Source organism: Terrapene carolina, unplaced genomic scaffold (genome assembly GCF_002925995.2).
Source record: "Terrapene carolina triunguis isolate 2854851 unplaced genomic scaffold, T_m_triunguis-2.0 Scaffold95, whole genome shotgun sequence".
In the NCBI taxonomy this organism is placed as follows: Eukaryota; Metazoa; Chordata; order Testudines; family Emydidae; genus Terrapene; species Terrapene triunguis.
The window spans coordinates 42,476,505-42,498,263 of NW_020664446.1; the positions used below are offsets into that span (position 1 = coordinate 42,476,505).

Genomic DNA, 21,759 nt, shown 5'->3' on the forward strand with positions numbered 1-21,759 from the left:
GCCGCCCAGCACCGCCGGCCCCCGGTGGCCCGGCGCACCCCCCGGCCACCCAGCACCGCCGGCGGACCGGCGCACCCCCCGGCCCCCCAGCACCAGCGGCGCTGGATTTTGCTGGACATGTCCGGCTTTTTGGGATTTCCCCCCGGACGGGGATTTGAGTCCCAAAAAGCCGGACATGTCCGGGAAAATCCGGACATATGGTAACCCTATGTCTGTGGAGTTTAGAGAGAGGGATCTCAGGGTAGAGGTGATTCAGATTCACAATAAGGCTCTCCCTCTGCTTTTGTTTGCTAAGCCCTCCAGGACCAGGGGAATTGGAGACATAGAATGAACGAAAACTGCAAATCTGGGAGCTGGGGTGGATTCTAACATCTCACCAGTCAGCCGGGGGCATATGCCTTGCATCATGGAGCTCTTAAGAAATAAACTAATAATCCCTCTTCCTCCCTCTCTCATTTTCTCTTTGTTTCCCCCACCTTTGCTTCCTTTGGTTTTTTTCCTTGCCCGCTCTTTCTTTCTCTCTCTCTCTCTCTCTCCCCCTCCCCACTCTAGCTAGTCATCTTAAATTTCTGTCTGGCATGACTGGGGGTGGGTAGGCAGGATTCTGTTGATGATGCAGCAGGAGTGGAGTACCAGGTCATAGCAGAGCAGTTGAATTCGGTTATCTATTGCACCTCATACTGTGCCTTCTAGGAACATGGCCTGTGGTTAAAAGGCTCCCTCCTACCTTGTGATCTGAGATGAGACAGACTCGACAAGAAAGCCCTCCAGTTGAGCACTGGGAGGCCTAAGGAGTCTTTAAAAATGTTCTATGCCTCCTCCATCCTCTCTGCTCCATGGGAGTGTGGTAAGAAAAAGAAAGGCGTGAAAAGGGATAGTAGGACCAAGAGACATAGGGAAGGGAAGCAAATCCCCTTTTATTTTAGAAATACACTATTAATACGTGTGAAATTTGTGATCCTTTATAGGAGAGACAGACCCTGGCGAGTGTTTTGAATCAGAGGAGTGATCAGCTATCCACCTGATATGTGGGATTGCTCTGGGAGGGGAGAGGAATCCAGTATATGGTGGAACCTGTCTGGCTGAAAGCCTCAGCTGGGCAGAAGCCTGCTTCGTAAGCTACCTGTTGTCCTAACCCCAATGCCCGTCAGTGTGCACCCATCAGTCTGTTTCTATTACTTTCTCTAATTTCATTGACCTTCAGGCAGCTGTTTGGCCAGATTGCCTGCTGTTTTTACACATTATTTGCATTGGTACAGTGAGTGTGCATTCGCATCCTAATCATTTTTGCCAGCTTCTGATCCTCCATGGTTGGGTGACTTTGCCCTGGGCAGTCATATGGTGGTCCTGTGAGTTCCTCTTGTTGCTGGTGGGTGAGGCAAGCCACATTTTACTGGATCCAATTCCTGCTGGCATGGTAGGCTGAATAAAACACCTGCAGTGACTCTACCACAGGAAGATGCCCATTCTCTTACCCAGTCAGGCAGCTGGCCAGTGACCTTGTCATTCATTTTTCAACCCGGTACACATGCAGGTCCTCATTCCATTCATCAAGCTCCAGAGGAGTCACGGACATGACCCACAGTTGTGCTAGCAATGAAATCCCAGACCACAGCTGCAGACGTCTCCACAAGGGAATGGAATGTCTGAGTAGAAGACTAATCCTGAACAGAACTCCCACTCCTCCCCAGGCAGTGTATACATGGCATTAAGTATCTTCTCCCTTTCAGCTGCTACATGAACCTGCGTCTCATACTGCTTAGGAACTAGGTGAGGCACAATTATGCCTCTTCAAAATATGGGTCTGCCTTTCGGGCTCAGTGGGGCAGGGTTGATGCCTGGCCTTAAGTCTTTGCAGACCTGGTGGCGACAAATTTGGTTTTCTTAGTCAACAAGGCACAAGTAGATACCTGCCATTATGTCAAAACCCCAACACTGTGAGGCACAATAGGGCATTCTCGTTCAGGAAATGTCCAGGATTGGAATAGTGCAATACCAGAGCGCCGATAAATATTTTTAAACCCATGGGGCAGAAGCCCTGAGCCCTGGCGCCTCCTGCGAGACTGGAGCCCTGAAACCCCCCACCCCATAGCTGAAGCCCAGAGCACCGAATGGGGTGAGGAGGGGAACTCCAGGAAAAACTATATGAGAATTTAAGCCCTGTGCAATATAGAGTGCTGAAGTGCAGGATTGTGGTACAATGGCAGAGCTGTGTGGGGCACATGACTCAAACAGCAATGGGGTCTTTGAGATCAGGATTCTGGAGCATTAGCAGAGCTGTGTGGAAGAATTTGCAGAATAGTTTCCTGGCATTCTACTTACTTCAAATCAGAACTGCCTGTTCCTCATCTTCATGAACACAGTATTTGCATTGAAAAATTATTTTGTGTGTGCGCATTTGCATGTTTCACAGGATTGTGGGTTTGGTAGTTCCAAAGCTCTTTCTCTACCCAGAGCTAGAATGCCCTCAAGGGTTTTCAAGTGGCTGGCCAAAATTTGCAAGAATTAATTTAAAGCAAAATCTGATTCATATAATGAAGGGGGCAACTGGGAAATCTACTTTTCAAAGTCTACCTTCTCTTCCCCCACCTAAGAATCAACTCTCTCTTTCTCTCCTCTTCACATAGATGGGCAATTGGCAATAGGCCAGTTGGACGAGTCTGGGTTGGATCAAGTCATGTTCTAGGTGTTCGTGGCTTGTGGCCCGTGAAATGGTTTTGATAAGGTGGAAAGCTCTTAAAAGCATAGTGTGAATCTATTCCTTTAACATGTTTATTCATTTAGCTGGGCTTCCCTTGTACCTCTCTATCTACCTTAGGTTTTTATAGAGAATTGGAGCTTTGCCCCTGAGAATGTCTTGGGCCTTGTGAAGGGCTCTTGATGCCATATTGTGAAAGGGTCTCTTGATTTAACCCAGTACCTACCTGTTGTCAGAATACACAGCATAGGGAATGTTCAGAACTGGGGGTGACGGAATGTCAGGAAGGAAATTCTGATTCCTCATGCATTTAGTTTGTTTCAGGTTTTCATAACAGAAGAATTCAGCTTCAGCACTAAAGGAGACAAGGTATCTTAGGAATGGTATCCCCATTACCAGAACACCTGAGCACCGCACAGTCTGAAAGCCTGTGTTGTTACATGCATATAATTTTTAAAGTCATGTGTGTATTAAAAAACAAACAAACTGAAAATGGCTGAGAACTTAAAAATTGGACAGTAACAGACTGCAAATCCTAGTGATGATTGAACCTGTTGATATTCTGAACAAAAAAGAGCCCTCAACCATGCTTCACTGCTTCACACTGACTCTAACATTATAGTCTTCAGAGTGATGTTTGGGGTTATTGCATGCACTGATTCTGTTGTTGGGAGTGGTTGTGTTGATTTGCGTGTGGGTCGTTGTGCTGGGAGATTTGTGTTGATAGGTTTGGGTGGTGAATGAGGGGTGTGTGCTGCAATGAGGGGAGTGGTGTGTGTTTGGGGTTATTGTATGTGCTGACTGTGTTGTTGTGTGGATGGTTTTGAAGAACTGTGGCAGTTGGGCCAAGTAATCCACGATCTGTGCAGTCTCCCTTATGCAACCAATGAAATGATTGCATGTAAATTAGTTGCAGAGTAAGGGTGGTGACTGGTTGAGTTACCTCTGATATCACAATGTCTAGGATTCTTGTCATGGCATTTGCTGTTGCATGTGTGTAATTTGTAAAGTCAAAACGGCTGAGAACTTAAAATCAGACAGTGACAGACTACGAATCCCAGCGATGACTGAACCTGGTGATATATTGAACAACAAAAGTTCTCAATCATGCTTGTAGATGTTTCCATCACTTTGCACTGACTCTACAGGCATTCAGGCTTCAGAGTGACAATCCTGAAATCTTATTATGTAGATCCTCACTTTTATCCTTATTTTACAGATGGGGAACTGAGGCACAGAGAAGCTATGTGACTTGCCCAAGGTGTCACACACAGTCTGTTGTGGAGCAGAGAAACAAGTCCATAGAGAAATGTAAATGGAACTATTCCTTGAAAAAGACCCAAATTAATTGTATTTAGACTGAGTAAGAAGTAAGCTCAACAGACTAACTGATGCATTGGGAGAACTGACCTCTGAATTTTCCTTGTATTTGGAGTTTCCTCTTTGAAGAATTATTGGCATATTTTGGTGTCCATTTTAGAGTATTCCATTTTCTGGGCTGTTGTTTTTAGAAGGTGGTTATACCTGATTTCTGGATTGGTAGAGTCCATCCCTTCTGATTATTTACATGGCAGAGCTAAACTGGATTCCTCCCCCCTCCCCCCCCCCCCCCCGCCCCTTCCTGCTTTCCCTCTCCTTTTCTGAAAAGTGAATTTTCTGTGTCCTGATCCATGTTCTTGTGGGACACATGATGCTAGGGCTGTCCTGGATAAATCAAAATGTCACATTACTGGCTTCTCCAGATTTGCCAGATCACTGTGCAGTTGGCTGTCAGCAAAGATGTCCACTTGGAATGATCTACAGATACAATAAAGCACAACATGGATCAGAGGTGTGTACTGAAGAAAGCTCTGACTGGTGATAGGATGGTGCATGTAGAACAAGAATCAATTCCAGGAACTCCAGCTCTTCCTCTAGCTTATTTTGAAGGCTGTGCATATTGTACAAAGCTATATCCTGGTATCTATTCAGTCAGAGGCTGTGAATATTGTAACTCAATATCTGCTAACTCAATGCGTATCTCAGCTTTTGTTGCATTGTAACAGGATCTATGATTAGCCTTTGAGAGATGAGTCAACTTTCAACTTATCTGTGCTTCTAAGTAGTTCACTGTGCATCATTTCACAACGTTCTTGGGCCACTCCAGTCATGGCGTGTCGCGTTACACTGCATAGGCACAGGAATTTCAAGAAAATCCTTATATGATCTATCCACATACTCATCACCTCCAGTTCATCTGCAGGCTCAATGTAGCTGGTATCTCAGAATGCAAACCACTTGAATTTGCTCTGGGCAGCTCAGAGATCATCAAGGTATGTTTAGAGTAAGAAATGATGGATAAAACATTCAGGGGAATCTTTACAATATCTATCTGTCTAATCTATTAAATCTGAATTATGTAATCTATCTGGTATTATGGCACATGCATGTTGAAAGGATACCTTTTGTCTACGTAATAATCTGCTATATATTGTTACACCTTGTCAGAATATCTTCTGTCAAATATTGATTACTAATGCATTTTTATAGGAGGCTTTATAATAAGATATTAAATACTGTAGTTGTGTCTCCTGAGCATATCATAAATATTTTAAAAAGGTCTTTATATGTAGCACCTTCATGGAATGTCAGTTTGCAGGTGCCTTTTGTTTAGGATATTGTATAGGGTTTTCATATCCCAGTTATTAACATACCTGTGTGCCTGTATGCCTTACAAAATTTGATTTGCTCATTCAAGATATAGACGTACTTAAGGGGTGAAATTCTGCCCCAATTAAAGTCAATGGGAGTGGGTCCAACAGGATTTCATTTTATATATCTGAGCTTGAGCAAGTCACCTACGCGCTGTCTGTTTCCTCAATTGTAAAATGGGGCTTTAGTATGTCAATTCAGTTCATTAAAACTTTATTGGCAGCACAAGCTATATCAGTATTGCTGAAGTGTAAGAGACAAACCCTCACCCTGTGCTCCGCCAGAGGAAGGTACAGTCTGCTTGGGGCTTCACACTGTGTTTGGGATTTGATCTCCTGTGTCCATTTGTCTTTGTGGTCCATTCCTGGTACATAGCATAATGCCATCTCTGCTGGGCCTCCCCTTTCCCTCACGGCTAGACACAGCTCTTCCTTATAGCTTCTTGATAAACTCTTATTTCTGATCATTTAAAGAAATATCTTTTCCTTGTATTTGCAATGTACCCCTGTTGTGTTGGAATGGAAAGTGTCTGTCTCTCCCAATCTCTCCTGAGTCAAACTGATTGCTCCGCCACTCTTCTCTGGGTTTGGACTGTTTATGTATGTCTCCCTGGTTCCAGCTCTAGTTTATGGTCACTGATGCTGTGTTTGATAAGAGTCTGTCCTTGCTTTGCATATTTCACTGCGATGAGGTAGGCTGCTAGTTTAATAGTTCTGTTCAGAGATCTGTAGTAGTGTAGCTTGTTGTTTTTGATTGGCCTTCCCAGTGACTCATATATTCATGCATTTCAGTGTGGTTCTAGTCTCTTGATTATTTTTCAGTGTGGAGTGGATTGTGTGCTCTGCTGCCTGGGAGGTTAGTTGTTGATGACAAACAAATGGAGCATGCTTTGATCTGTATTTAGTTTTTGATCCTTCGGTGCTCTGCTGTGGAGTGTTTTGCTGCTTTGGTTGAGATGACACCGGAAGTTCAGTATTCTTTTCTTTGTGTTGATTAAGATGGGGAATGAACCCAGTTTGGCTCTGCAGCCATTGTTGCTGCAGTTCCTGTATACACACAGTTGTATAAATACTATATGTATAGGCTTTCTGCTGGGAATTTGTCCTAACTGGTGTAATTGTCCATTACAATTGGATCCCAGATTTTACTCCCATGTAATAAAAGCACTTGAAATATACAGCAGAATAGTTCTAGCCATAGGTTCAGTGGAAGACTATCTTCTAGTGGCCCACATAGCTCTTTCTTGTAGTGTTTTCTAGCCATTCTGAAGCTGTGGATGTATTTATTCTAAGGCTTGGGCATGTTCAATATAGGTGTGTTCAACTTTGGGCTTTGTACTAAATTTTGAGTTTGTGGTGGCGATTTGGGGGCTTTTTCTGCAATACTGTGATTTTTGTTCTTTCCAGGCTGTCCTGTAGGGGGCCATGTACTGCAATATGGTCCTAGCAGGTGTATGTTTCTTTGGTGACTATCTTATGTATGTGAAAATATTGCAAAGAACCTGCTGACTCATTACTAGGCACAGTATTAACCTCCAGTGCAAGATCCAGCCAGTAAAGGACTCCATGACCTCCAGAGCACAGAAGAGGGAAGTACCACTAGAGGTCAGGGGAGCTCTGGCTCAGGAGGTTGCTGGAGGCTGAGTGGGAACAAGAGCTGCTGCTCCTTGAGGCAAGGGTCTGGGAGCTGGCTGTGGAGAGAAGGCCAGGCAGCTTGGGATCTGGGATTGAAAGGCTGACAGCTGCTCTGGGAAGCAGCTTTTACTGGCAAGGAAGGCAGCTGTAGCCATAGCAGGTGGATCCTCAGAAATAGCCTACAAATGAGGGTTGTGCAGACTGTTCCAAACAATATGGACAAAATAACTGAACTCTGGCCAGGGATCGACAAGCCAGTGTCTGATTGCCTCCAGGATGGAGCATCCCTGGCATTAGGGCAGAGAGACTGCCCTGAGGGGCTCAGTTTGAAGCTGTTGGTTCATCTTTTGCTTGTAACTTAAAGTCATTGTGCTCAGGGTTGTTGCAGTGTTTTTCTGACAGCCCTAATAAAACAACCCTTTGTTATTCACCAGACTAAGTGTTTATGGGAGGGCTAGAGCGGAATGTTAGATGTGCCGACTGCACTTACTTCTAGGTGTTCAGTACACACACCTCTGCCAGACATCTAGGCACTGGTATACCACAGCACTCAGCGACCCCTTGCAATGACTCAGTTCAGCAATGACCAGGTCACCAGCATAGAGGAGGCATTTTATCTCCAGGTTGTTTAGTGGAAGTCCTGAGTTAGGGTATTGATGTATATGTTGAGGAGGGTCAAACATAGGATACATTCCCATTTACACCTCTTAATTGCCCGGAGGAATTGGTTTGCATATTTATTTCTATCCAGCATCTAGGGGAATGGTACATGGATTTAATGACGATGCATATGCTTCCCACCAATTCTATTTGGTAATAATTTTAAGGTTCAGTTCTGAGTGATGGACTGAGTGAAAAACTTTTTAAAAATTTTGTGAAGCAGGCAAATATTGCATCTGTTTTCAGTGAGCATCTGTAGGGTCTAGACTTGGTCAGTGATTCAATTCTTTTTGGAATGCATTTGATTTTTTTGCATTTACTTTGACTTGAGATAAACAACTCTTAAATCAGTGCTGAGGAAGCAGAAAGTTACAAGGGAAACATGTAAGTGTTTTGTAATGGGGCAGGCACTCAAATGTAGAAACATGACTCATCTTGGGGGTGATTTACTGATTACACACACTCATGATTTGTGCCTTCAGCCAGCTAGTTATGAAAAAATACTAAATCACTCCAGAATGTTTACCCAAATGCATCACACCATTGTTTAAACATTGTGATGCCTCTTTGTAGACATAAGATGCCATCTCTTGCTGTGGAATATTCCAGTGACCTATTCCTTTGTCACTCTTGGGAGGGAATGGAAGAGGATTTTTAACGTGTTTTGTTTATTTTAAGAAATACTAATGGACATTCCTCTAAGATCTGGATCTATTCTAGCACAGGCATAAATGCTGCAGACAACATCTCCTTTCCTAGGCCTGGTCCACACTAACCCCCCACTTCGAACTAAGATACGCAACTTCAGCTACGTTAATAACGTAGCTGAAGTCGAAGTACCTTAGTTCGAACTTACCACGGGTCCAGATGCGGCAGGCAGGCTCCCCCGTCGACTCCGCGTACTCCTCTCGCGGAGCAGGAGTACCGGCGTCGGCGAGCACTTCCGGGATCGATTTATCGCGTCTAGACAAGACGCGATAAATCGATCCCAGAAGATCGATTGCTTACCGCCGGTAAGTATAGACGTACCCTTAGTGGAGTGTCGTCATGTTCTCAGTCTGTGCCTCCTAACTGTTTTGGTCTCACCAGAACTGCTCACTTCAACATGCTCTAATATGAAAAGAGACTTTTCCAGGAACATTTATTGGTATAGGTCCAAATCCTTGACCTGCATGCAAGCCTGAGTAAATAGGCTTAGGGCAGGCGTTCTCAGCAAAGCATGGTTTGATGGAATTATCCCTGAGACTCATGGCCATGGAATCTTAATGGAGATGCTCCATAATTTCTCTACAATCTCAACAGAAGTAGTAGCAGTGGCTCATATGTTCCCCTTTCCATAGGGTGTTTGGGTCAGTTGGTCCATGTGGTCGTGGACCTATTGGCCATTCTGTTGCCCCTACCTTGCTCCCAATAAACCTCTCTGTGTTGGTGTGGTGCACAGTTCTATGGTTGGCAGGGGCACAGAGTGCCCGAAGAAAATTTTTCAAAATCTGCCCTTTAACGCTTCTCCTGAACTTTGGGCCAATCAACGTGTTCAGAGGAGGAAGCAGGATTTTACCTATATCATAAAACCTATGCACACCTCTACCACTTACATCAAATATGTGACTGTCTCTGTCTACATCTTAGCAAAGATTTAATAGCACAGCCAGCACCTTAGTACTCAGGTTTCGTGCTACTAACACTTTGTTGCTTAACCAAATACACTGCAGCAAGCCTGTTTTTATTAGCCTGTGCTTTGGTGTGTAATCAATGGTTAAAATGGCGTTAAAAATGTCAAGCACAGCTTATTTTCTGATGCTGCATCCTTGACATTTTAAGGATTTGCTCTTATTCTTTCATAAAATTCATTGATTTGCATTGTGTCTCCAGTCAGTAGTGTGAATTGCTGAGGTTCTACACTTGTACTGTAGCTTTCGTTTCTGCCCATGAAGGGAACAGATGCTGAATAGTAAAGCTAACACAGGTTGTATACCAAGGAGAGTGGCTGTACCTTAGCAACAGGACAGTTAGATTTGTAGAGGTTTGATGCCCATCACACTTTCTGCAGCATTATCAACCTTTTGGCTTCACAATCCCGCATCCTTCCTGCTGCCTAGTTTGAACAATAAAGGCACCTGAAATAACTTGGGGAGCCTGCATAATGAATGACATTGTGATGTGAGGTCATGATTAGAGCTGGGCAAAATTGGTCCACTAGGTTGTTCAAAACATTTCATAAATTCATGTTGAATTCAGAGAATTGTTTCAGTGATACACAAATTCAAAAATTCAAAAAAAAAAAAAAAAACCCAAACAAGCCCAAGATGTTTTGCTTCAGCATTTTTTAAACAAAACATTTCAGACTGAAACAACTTTTTGTGACAAAAATTACTTCAATATAATTTTTTTTAAATTTGAAGCTTTTTTGTTTAAAAAAAAATTGTGGGTCACTTTTTGGTTCTTCAAAAAATTTGAAAAACTTTTGTTTCTGACTGACCCGAAACAATTTTCTCCCAATTTGGAGTGGCCAGCGAATGAAAAATATGTTGTTTTCAAAGCTCTAGTCATCATGTGGTGGTGGTTTGTGCAATGGGATATTTTGACACCACCATTGCATTGTAATGTGGTGATGATGATAAATGTCAATGCAACTTGAAGCAAGTTAGATAAACCGAATAAGCAGCATTGTTGGTCTGTTTCAGGATGCAACTCTTCTATTCTGCTTGTCTTTTAGTCATATATCTCACTTCTTAAAACTTCACCAGCACAGTTTACCTCTCTCCTACCTGTAGCTGCATGTCTCCTTGAGGTATTTATAGCTTTAGCACAGATGCACAGGGCCCCCTTCCTTGTGGGTAACATAAAATAAAAATACAAACTCTGAAGCCCTGTTCAAGTGTAACTTTCTATACAGACCAAGTACAAGAGGGAGAGATGGCCAGCGAATTTCTGAGATAGGAGAATAACTGATTTTATCCCCAATCAGAATCCAGGCTTCATAGCTGTCTTGATTCCAAACTCCTTTTCATGTCTGCTGGTGCCTTAGTTGACAAAACCAAAACTTATCACACCCGTAACCCCAAATCCTCAGTGTGGCTTCTCTTTTGGAGCAACTGTGCTGCCTTGGGGGCTAGAGAATGAATTCCCTTCAAAGCCTGTTTTTGGCTATTGTATGACATACAATACCGGCTAAATCAAACTCTCCTTTTTCGCAGCCAGCCGTGCAGCCCGATAATTGTTGGTGACCAGAGCAGATTTGCATGTTAAAACTAGTGACTGGAGACACTTAAAAAGAGGAGGAAATGTATTCATCAAAGCTAGCTTTATCCTTATGAATATTATTATTCCCAGGGACAATACCCCCAGACCTCATTAGAGCAGGCCTGCATTTAGACTCCTTTTTTCCCATTAATAGTTAATTTGTAATGGTTTGAGTCTTAATGCTGATACTGTGCAGCGCACCAGAAGGAATTAAAGAAGGAGCCTGTAAGGCGCTCTCTGACAGTAGCATACTGCATTGTCAGGGTAGCTGGCTTTGAAAGGATCCTGTTAAGGGGAAGGGCAGGCGGTGGGTTAGTGTATCGGAGTGCTGCCGTTTGGAAGCTCGTAATATGAGAATTATAAATGACACTGGTAAGGACACTGTTCTTGGGAAGCTTATAATACTAGAGTCGTAGCTGATGCAGATGTGACTATTGAACTGATGGAATCCCAGGTGACGGTGGTTAGGCATTTTTGAGCAGGCAGCTCACACTGCTAGACTCCCATGTGGTACTAATTTAAGGGGACTAGATTCCCAAAATAGAAATTGGGGGCACTGTGACTCCCCCTGTCAGAGGGGGTGGTTCAGCAGGGTTTTGGTGAGGGGTCGGAATGGAGGCTCTTGTTATGATGGTGAGTGAGAGGTGCCTGCTTAATAATCATCACTTCCCACCCATTTCCCAGTCTCTGCACTCAGCAATTTCTCCTTCTCTTACTCTGCAACTCTCATTCCTGCCTTCAGGGATCAATCTGGGGCCTAGGTGTGCCAGTGTTGGGGGCTGACATGGGATCTCCTCACTGAGTTGCTGCACATTCTGGTACTAGGGTTGCCACCCAGAGGGTTTGGGTTTCGTCATGTGTGTATGGGTGCCATCTGACAAGTCCTGATGTCTGGTTTTTTTTGATCCATGGAAAAGGTGGCAACCCTAAGCGGAAGGAAGGAGGCAGAGCAGCAGCCGCCACCTCCGGGGCCAGACTGCTCACGCAGCAAATAGTGGCCTCAGCTGTGCTGGTGAAGACCTTGCGAGCGACAGAGGCAGGGCCTTGGGGGGAAGAGGCGGAGCAGGGGCAGGGTCTTGTGGAGAAGAGACAGACTGGGGTGGGGCCTTGGGGGTCTCCTTACCAGCCATTAGAAAGGTAGCAACCCAGTATGGTACAGAAAGGAGTCTGGAAGGCTGCAAATCCCAGAGTGCTTGGGACCATGATACAGAGCATATATTCCAGAGGCACAACACTTTCCAGACATAGCTGGGCCAAAAATTCATGTTGATGGATGGGTCTCTGGCCAAAGGAAGCTAGTTGATCTGGCTGATTCATATTGCAGTTATGATGAAAGACCATTCAGTCAGCCAGGATTCCCTTCACAAATCCTGGATGGTCCCAGAAAATGGATGGTTCAGTATTTTGATATTTAGTAAAGAAATTAAAAGCAAGAAAAAAATCTATCTGCAACTCTTCACACTTCAGAGAAGTGAGACTGTAGCAGAAAACTCTAGCCTTTTGTTTGAGCCTGGGGCAAGTTAATGTGTCAAGACACTTACTGTAATGTTGTATTACCCTTCTGTGCCTATCCTCCTGACCCTCCGAAAAAAGCAGATATGGTGTATTTGTGTTAGCACCTTGCTAACTGACATTGTGTTTCTTGTTCATATCACAAAAGCCCACAGTCCCAAATGTAAGTTACAGGTGGTGTCCTAAATTACCACTCTCAACTGACCAGGTCCATATGAAACTTTGTGGGTTTTGAGGGGTATGAATTCATGTGCCTAAATTCTTTTTTCTGAGTTGTTGTTTTGAACCCACCCAAGAACTAAAGTAAAGTTCAGCTGAACCTCTGAGTTTTGCCTGATTTAGGGCAAATCAGAATTACTGGTATGTGCAATCTGGTATGTGAAAATTTCTCATGTTTTCAGTCAAAACATATGACTCTGACCAGGGTCGCTGCAAACTTGGCTCTGATTCATTGGGTGGTTTGTGAACATAAACCTTGGCTGGAGGAGGAGATTTGACATGGAACGTGACAATGGGTAGGTTTGTTACAAAGCTCTGGCAAGTCTGCACCTGAACAAAGGACCAGTATCAACTCGGGTTCAGAATTAAACCCCAGAATCTGCAGTCATTTGTACTTTGCAGTACCTCCATTTGGATGGAGGAGGAATGATTTCATGTAAGTGAGGTAACCAGTAAAATAGGGAGCCTTTAGAAGGGTTTCGAAGAAGTAATTTGTATTATCCAAGCTGGGCATAATCAGCCACTAATAAGCCTGTTTATGTTATGACCTTTGCTGTCCCCTTTCAAGTGTTAGAGCAATGTTAATCCTGCCCATTGTTCATTTCTTAACACAGTTAGGAATGCTGTATAAGTATACGTGCCTACCTCACGTGGATGCTGTGGTCTCAAAGTAGCTTTAAATTAGCCCTCTTGCACATATATAGCATTTTTGATTGCTGCATATTGTATAACTTTTCTGCCTTTAAAGATCCACTTTCAAGAATGTGTATCTAAGTTGCATGTGTACAAAATGCAGTAGTTCTGCCCAAAATGGATAATTGTGCTCCTACCGCTAATTAACAATAGGAAATGCCAAACTGTATTTGTAGTTGCTGATTTTGTATGCTTAGCTGTGTATATGCAGATTAGTTATTCATTTATAAAAATTTAGACTTTAATACATATGTAATCTGGCCAGGTTTCAGTTGCTGTGGGAACTATAACTCTGAATTTCATGTAAAATTCCAACCATAGTGTTACATTTAATGCAATTATTTTTGCTTTTTTTAAAATGCCGGAGGTGAAAAAGGGAGTGATTTAATGTTGAAATAAATGTGGGTCTGAGAACAAACAAGAGAAGTTTCAGCTAAAAGACTGATTTTTCTGGAAAGTCGTAAGTGTCTGAAAATAGGTGGTTAGAATGAAATTGTCTTCTCGACCACAACTGTATAATTATTATTATAACTATATTTGAACTATTACAGCTATAGCAATGCTGTAATAAAAGTAAGCAACTGTATACCATATAAGCATCCTAAAAACACAGAGAGCTTGTTTATTGTATTCACTTCTTTATTTCCAGAACACACCAGTGGGAACTCCAATTTTCATAGTGAATGCCACAGACCCAGACCAGGGGGCAGGAGGCAGTGTGCTTTACTCCTTTCAGCCTCCATCCAGCTTCTTTGCCATTGACAGTGGCCGCGGCATTGTGTCGGTAATACGAGGGCTGGATTATGAAATCACTCAGGCCTACCAGCTCCAGGTCAATGCAACGGTGAGTCAGGCCATCTGCTTCATTTAATTCTTTTGCTTGGCATTTAAGACTCTTCAGCTGCAGTGGAAAGAATCTATTATTGCCTTGTTTTATCTCCCCTCATTCTACTTTCCCTTTGGAATCCTAGTTTCCTGTGGATTGCAACAGTAAAATTCTATTGTAGAATATTTTAGGTGGCCACATAGGCATGGGATTGACTGCCAAGTGCCTCCAATATTTTAAGTGTGTACATGACACTAAAAGGATACATTTCTTTCAAATATTTTATGCTTATAAATTCATTATTTTACAAATTGACTAGTGGCTTCCAACTCGTGTAGGGACTTGAATCTCCAAATTGTGCCTTTCAGAATCTTTTGCCTGCATTTAGATAACTCCCTTAATCCAGGAAACCCTGTATCAAGATGGTCTGTCCCCTTTGGGTATGTCTACAGTGCAGTTAGATGCTCATGGTTGGCCAATGCTGTGGGACTCGGGCCAAGTGGCTGTTTAATTGCGGTGCGAATGTTCAGGTGCGGGCTGGAGCCCGGGCTCTGGGACCCTGCAAGGAGGGAGGGTCCCAGAGCTTGGGCTCCAGCCTGAGCCCGAATGTCTACGCCGCAATTAAACAGCCCATTTGCCCGAGTCAGTTGGCATGAGCCAGCCATGGTTTTTTAATTGTAGTGTAGACATACCCTTTAAGGGCAGTTGGGCCCAGACCAGCCAACAAAGGACCAGCATGACCCTTTAAAGAAAGGTGTTCCATGAGAGGATCAGTGGTGCAGCTGGGAATGGGGACCAGGTGTTTTAGTCAGATGACTATAATACTCAGGTAAAGAGACTGTGTGGAGCTCAGTGCAGGAAGCCTACAGTCTGGAGATGAGTGGAGGGGGAGGCTTACTGGAGCAGAACATGACCCTGATGAGGGAGAGCTAGGGATGTTAGTGAGGACTACAGCACTATCTGAGAAAGCAGGGCTGTGGGTACCTTGTCCCAAAGGAGAAGACGTTTGAGCCCTGGAGTGAAGGCAGCAAGCATAGGAAGAGGCCCTAGGAAGGAGAAGCAGGGTAGTTTGCAGCTATGTGGGGCAGAGAGGTTTTTTTGCCAAGAGCAATTCATCTAATAAGCTGGGTGTCTGAGAGCCATCAGCCCCCTCTCCCCCCCTAGCTGCTGGATAGTTATGTGCAGGAGCTAGTTTCCTTGGAGGGGAAGGGGCTGAAGAGACATTGACCAGTTCCCCAGGACAATACCCGGGACCATTTCAGCTAAACTGGGACTGTTAGCCACCAGGCCATATTATCAGTCCAACTTCACCAGACTTAAAACCAAAACCAAAAAAGTTGAAGTTTTTATCTGAAGAAAATAAAATCCTCAAGCCCAGTAGTGATAATGCCAGCGTAGCAAAAGAGTGAGTCAGAAACAAGCATCCAGCAAGGCCGTAAACACTGAGGCCTGTGTATTGAGGGTAATGTGCAAGCTGTGTTGTTGAATGCAGTTTAAATTAACATTAATCTCCTGGCAATCAGTCCTAGCTGCTGTTCAAAATCATTTGTGGAAGTGTGCAGTAACCTCTAATGTTTGCCTTTCACCACTGTGCCTGATGGTTGGGTATCAAGAGACTTATTTATCTCCCTTCATATGTCATCCATGCTGATTCTCTTTGGTAGAATATGTAACACAGAGTTAGTACTTTATCTGGCAAAGGGCTACGTGAGCAAGCATGGCATTGGGTCTCCCATGGTGGAGGGACTGGTGCAAGAGACCTCCCACTACGGCAGACCTCACCTGATACAGGGCAGTGCTGTGAGGAAGCTCAAATTGATGTCATTCCAACTATTGCTCACAAGACACTGTAGTTAGGAAGTTCACATTAGTGGCATTTCAGGCACTGCGGCTGTAATAGAGTGCATACTGCGGCAGTCCTGGTTGGCAGTAAGAGGACTCAGTAGTAAGGGTGCCTACTTCACTATCTTGAGACCATTGAGGTTATTTCTCTTGCAAGCTAAGCCATGTTTGAACTCAGACTTCCAGCAGTGAAAAGCATACAATAGCCCAATCACCCTCCGGACCCCTGGCTTGAAATGTTCCAAGGCTGTTGCTTTAAAAGGCTTTCATAATAGGACCTCCTGCATACTTGTTCCAAGCACTCACCTCACTACAACACAGGAAGCAATTTGCCTTACATAGAAAGAGAGCTGCAGTTGTACTAATCTTGCCCAACTCATTTATAAATATAATAGAAGTGGGTGACTTTTGACTTCTTTAAACTAAAAATGTAACCTACTTGCAAGTGATTTTAATATCATGAGAGTATGTTGTCCTACGGCTAAATGTTTTGTATTTATTTTTAACCCATTATTCCAATTGAAGAAATTAAAATCAATGGTTGCTATTTATGGAGCCCACATAAATGACCGTGTTATGAGCCCTTGTTAGTCACCGGCTGGCGCTGCAGCAGCAGTTAACAAAATATATAGCCTTAGTTAAAACTAAGACATTTCAATGTAAGAAAACAAACTATGGATTGAAATATTTGTTAAACAAAAAGCAGAGTCAAAACACAGTGAAAAATACATGATGTCTACTAAATTGTTAAGGGCAAATCTTGGGGAGAAAAACATATTATTTTCCAGCTCAGAGATACGTACTTCAGACAGTAACTTCACAACATAGTTTTAAGAAAAAGCGATTTCCTGGAGTATTTATAGATCCCAACCCGATGGTGGGTGAGATAGCAGGAATTCTGTAAGTGCAAATCTGAGAGACTTGACCATTGTGTGGGATGAACTATTGTTCTGAGTATTTCTCTTCCTGTCATAAATGATTTTTTCCTCTCCGGGTTTCAAGGACCAAGATAAAAGCAAGCCCCTGTCCACTTTGGCTAATCTGGCAATCACCATCACAGATGTGCAAGACATGGATCCAGTCTTCATCAACCTGCCTTACAGCACAAACATCTATGAGAACTCACCTCCGGTAAGGGCCTCTTGTTCTTGCAGTGAGAAGGGAAGGGAGGTATGGTTAAGGGGATAAAGAACACTAGACATCATAATGCTGGGGATGGATAATCCTCTCCTGTCAAGTACTGTGGTTTCCTCCTCTCAGGATGGTTTCTTTGGTTCTTCTGTCCCAATTTTCCGGTGTTGAATCTGGGTTGAGAAGGAACACTATCTTCATTGCAGCTTCGTGATGTTCAAATGCAAACACCATAGCATAGTTTTTGTTCTGCAGAACAAAATAGGGGAAATGGCAGATAGTCCTTGGTCTGAGGTTTGGTAAAGGTGTTATGACAGTAGCAAGGTATCTGCTCATTCTGGGGAAGGATAGCTTGACATATGGTAACATTTTCAAAAACCTCTGTACCCTAAATACCATTGAGAGTCAATGGTACTTACATTCCAAAATAACTTTTAAGATTTTACCCATAGAGCATGCGTTCTCTACACTTGGAAAACGACATTCTGTCCTAAAATCATCATGCTCTAGACTTCCACGCACTCACATACCACTTCTGGAATCCTGCATTCAAATGCCTGATTGGGGCACAGTTTAATGCATTCATCTCATCCAGCTACACAATTTAACATAAACATGCTCGAGAACGACCAAGGACTAGAATAAATGTAGTGCAGGATTGGAGTGTAATGTCCAAGCTGTATAAGGGCTCATTACTGGCATAGGAGCAGTGGCTGCAAATCGACGTTAAGGTGGATTGGTGATGTTGGAGAAGGTTCATCCAGTGCCAGGCTCCACTCTCCTTAACTCAGGCTTGGGTCACATGTGCCACGCTTTCATAGCTCTACATTCATCTACATATGTTCTCAATCCTCCCCTACTGCCAAGTAATTTCTTCTGCATTCATTGTATGCTCATACTGAGGAATTTCCAAAATACTACATACTGACTAGAACATTTCAAAGTCTGTATGGATGGGCCTTGTAGTCCTGCACACTGGGCAGGAAATGTAGGATTGACACATTTTTAGCATTCCCTGATTGTCTAATGCCATCAGAAAAAGCACAGAGAAAAAGTTATAAATCAGACTGGAAATAAGGTGTAAATTTTTAACAGTGTGGGTAATTAACTGTTGGAACAATTTGCCTAAGGTTGTGGTGGATTCTCCATCACTGACAATTTTTAAATCAAGATTGGATGTTTTTCTAAAATATCTGCTGTAGGAATTATTTTGGGGAAGGTCTATGGTCTGTGTTATATCGGAGGTCAGACTAACTGATTGCAATGGTCTGTTCTGGCCTTGGGATTTATGAATATATGAAGGTGGAAAATCTTTTAGGCGTGTGTTTGATTGGACAAACGCAGATGTGATGACATTATGATGTCATGTCAGCACATAGCAATGCAATGTACATGTTTGGGTGAATGTAGTCCATGTTGTGAGGATCTTATAAGCAGTGCTTGTGAGATTCAAATCACTCCTTTGAAAATAGGACAATCCTAGAAATACTAGGACATATGGTGGCAACTCTAAATAATAAACCATTGCAAAATCAGTGGGGCTGAGACCTACGTGCACAAATCACACAGTGGAATAGCCTCTTCAAAATGGCCTCCCCCAAACCCCCTCCCCCCAAAAAGAAAATAGGAAATTACAATTAATTCAAAACCAAAATGTCCTTGTTTGTATACGGTAGAACCAACCCCCCTACACACACAAACAATAAATGGCAGCATATAGGAAATCAGTAAATAATATTGAATGTACACATCAAAAGCAGGAACACATACGTAATATATGACGGGGTGATGTGCCAGAATACTACTACTAGGGTCATAGATGTTAGTGATGGCAAAGCTCTATTAAATTATTGATTGTCTTCCTGGGCAAGGGTAGGATATAGTTTTCCCTAATAGAAGATGTTTTAGATATTTGACTGATAGAATTTTTTTTATTAAAGCTAATGTTTAAAATCAAGTTTACAAAAGTTAAGAAGGAAGGTACTGTACATCTGGGGTCAGGCTTGAGTTATGAGAGATTACAAGTATCAGTTACAAGGTGCACAAGATACATACATAGCACATAACCAGCATAGACCCAGATTGGGGTGCGGGAGTTTTTAAAGCATCAATGAAGAAGTGATCTCGGGTACGCCACCCATTGAATGTATTTAGAGTCCAAGTCAGTATTGGTGTAGCAAATAGGTACATAGGCAGGGTGCGTCCCTTGGTTCATCAGGGAAGGAAGTGGGTCATTTCCCTGACCGGCGGTCTCGTTTACTCGTCCTAGTACTGATGGTGTCCCGTGATGTGCTCCGTGTAGATGTCTCTGGACCACCTGATGGTGTCGGACACCATGAACTGTCTCATTGAGCTGGGCGTAGTGCCAACCTACTCCGCACACTCTCAGCACCCGCTCGTTGTGGGGGTCCCACGTGCCCAGGGCTCTATTACATTTGATCTGAGCCAAAAGGCTGAGAAGTGATTCAAGAGGGGAGATGCAGTTGATAGATACAAATGGCTACATGAATTACACTCACATGAAATCCTGTCCTGTTTATATTAAGCATTTTCCCAGCACTAGACAGTATACACAGTGAAGAAGAAAAGTTCCTACTTAGAGTGTTGTTAGCAAAAAAAAGAATGATATGAAATGAAAATCCCCACTATCATCAAAGATTATAGACTGGATCATCTTCACGGAATGACCTTGTATCCATTAAAGGACTCTCTCTCTTAAATTAAATGACAGTATAGTAAGACTGAAGCTAAATGGTCCCTTCATGTTGTTACTTACACTAACGTACATATCAATTACTTTCTGAAAGTATAGTACTCAGCCTGGATAAAATAACCATAAAATCCATGTCTAAGGTAAAATATGAAATCAACCCACAACTACTAAGCCACAATCTATCAGATTTCCAGCTTGTTTATAGATTTAATTTCTCTTGTTCTTCTATTGCATCTGAAAAAGCATAAAATAGAATTCAAGTGTAAAACTGGGGGAAACACAATTCTGATCCATCAAAATGTCCTCATCCTCCATAGAAAATATGTGAGTGTACAGCTTGTATTGAGTGATTTCCCCTTCACTTTCTCCATTACATAGGTGTGTGCAATAGATGGGAGTTCAGAGAGGATCTGTATTTGATTGAATGATGGAATGTAAAGACAGGTGTATTTTCCCTTCAGGGAACAACTTCTGAAGTCTGTAAAGAGCATAAGAACACAAATCTCTGTGCACATGCTGAAGTTTGGCTATGCCACTTTTGCAAGACAAGAAATGGCTCATCAAAGCACCAGCCTGGTGCTGTTGTTATCTACACCACCTGTGACTATTTTTCTTTTCCTTTCAGATCTCCAAGCTGTCTGCCCGTAGGTCTGGTTTGGAGATTTTGTGACCTAATAGTCTCAATGCATATGTGAACAGGAGACTAGTGTGAAGTGAATTCTGATATAATCATGAAAAACTGTAGTAAGAGGTTCCACTAGAATTTTCTCTTGCAAGAATAGTGATCAAGATTAACAGTGAAGTGATTTTTTTTTTAAAGTACCAGTACAGTAGCTTGCCACTTACTTCTACTTAAAAAGAACAGGAGTACTTGTGGCACCTTAGAGACTAACAAATTTATTTGAGCATAAGCTTTCTTACTTCTTTACTTCTACTTAGTCACTTTTGAACCTCATGAAATCAGGCACCAATATAGTGTCTAGAACAGTGGTTCTCAACCTACGGCCCAACCAGCACACAGCTGTGGCCCATGTGACATCCTCAGCATAATACAGGTAGTATTGGATGCGGCCCACAGTGGTAAATAGGTGAGAACCGCTGCTCTAGAACCTATTATGATGCGTACATGGACTGTGAAAGCCTCCCAAATGCACCTCCGTCCTGACCTATAACACCCTGGGTATTCAGTTGTGGATGTGCCGAATAAAAACGGTCAAACTGTGTGGTGGTTTTGTTATGTGAAAAAAGAAGTCCACTAGGGATTTTGATGAGACATCTGGGCTTATTTCACTTCTGCCACAAAATGGGCTTCAACTTGACCCGGACACTGTGGTCTGTGTACCGTGCACTCTGACCTGATATATGCATCCCTCTTCAGGCACATTGGGCTAATATATACACAAGCTGTTTCTGCTATTGTAGACATAAGGGTGCATACAAGGTTTGGACAAGGTTCCTGATAGTTTCCCCAGCCTCTCTGGCTCTGTCTGTCTCTCTCTGTTTATCTATGGTGCACAGCATAACTGTGTTTCTCTATCTACGTATCAGGCAAGAGTAACTAATCTAAAGTGTATATGTTACCTAATAAAATCTTCTTATTTGGGATTACTGCATCAAATTTTAATTTCCTCACTCAAGCAACAGCATGTCAGCCAGCCTGTCGGTGAAGAGCCGATAGAAGGTGAAAGGAGTGGATAAACTGCAGCAAATTACTGAAAACAGATCCCTATCAGCCCTTTGACTAGAATTGACTGGAAATAAAGAGTGAGAAATAGGATTTTTTTTGCCTCAGATTCTGCCATGGCAGCTTTCTGAAGCGCATCCACTCCCCCTCCCACTGGCTCCTCCTGCCTTGACACGGGGTTAAGGGTCACCTTTCAAGTCCTTAATCCTGTGA

General features: G+C 43.0%; 1 protein-coding gene across 1 annotated transcript in view; it reads left to right on the forward strand.

Moving 5' to 3' along the window:
* Positions 1–21,759, forward strand: part of CDH23 (cadherin related 23) — a 495,748-nt gene that overhangs the window by 174,949 nt on the left and 299,040 nt on the right. The window contains exons 6-7 of the mRNA XM_029911383.1: positions 14,000–14,194; positions 17,021–17,149. Of these exons, the coding sequence (XP_029767243.1) occupies positions 14,000–14,194; positions 17,021–17,149 (324 nt within the window). The remainder of the gene's footprint in view (positions 1–13,999; positions 14,195–17,020; positions 17,150–21,759) is intronic.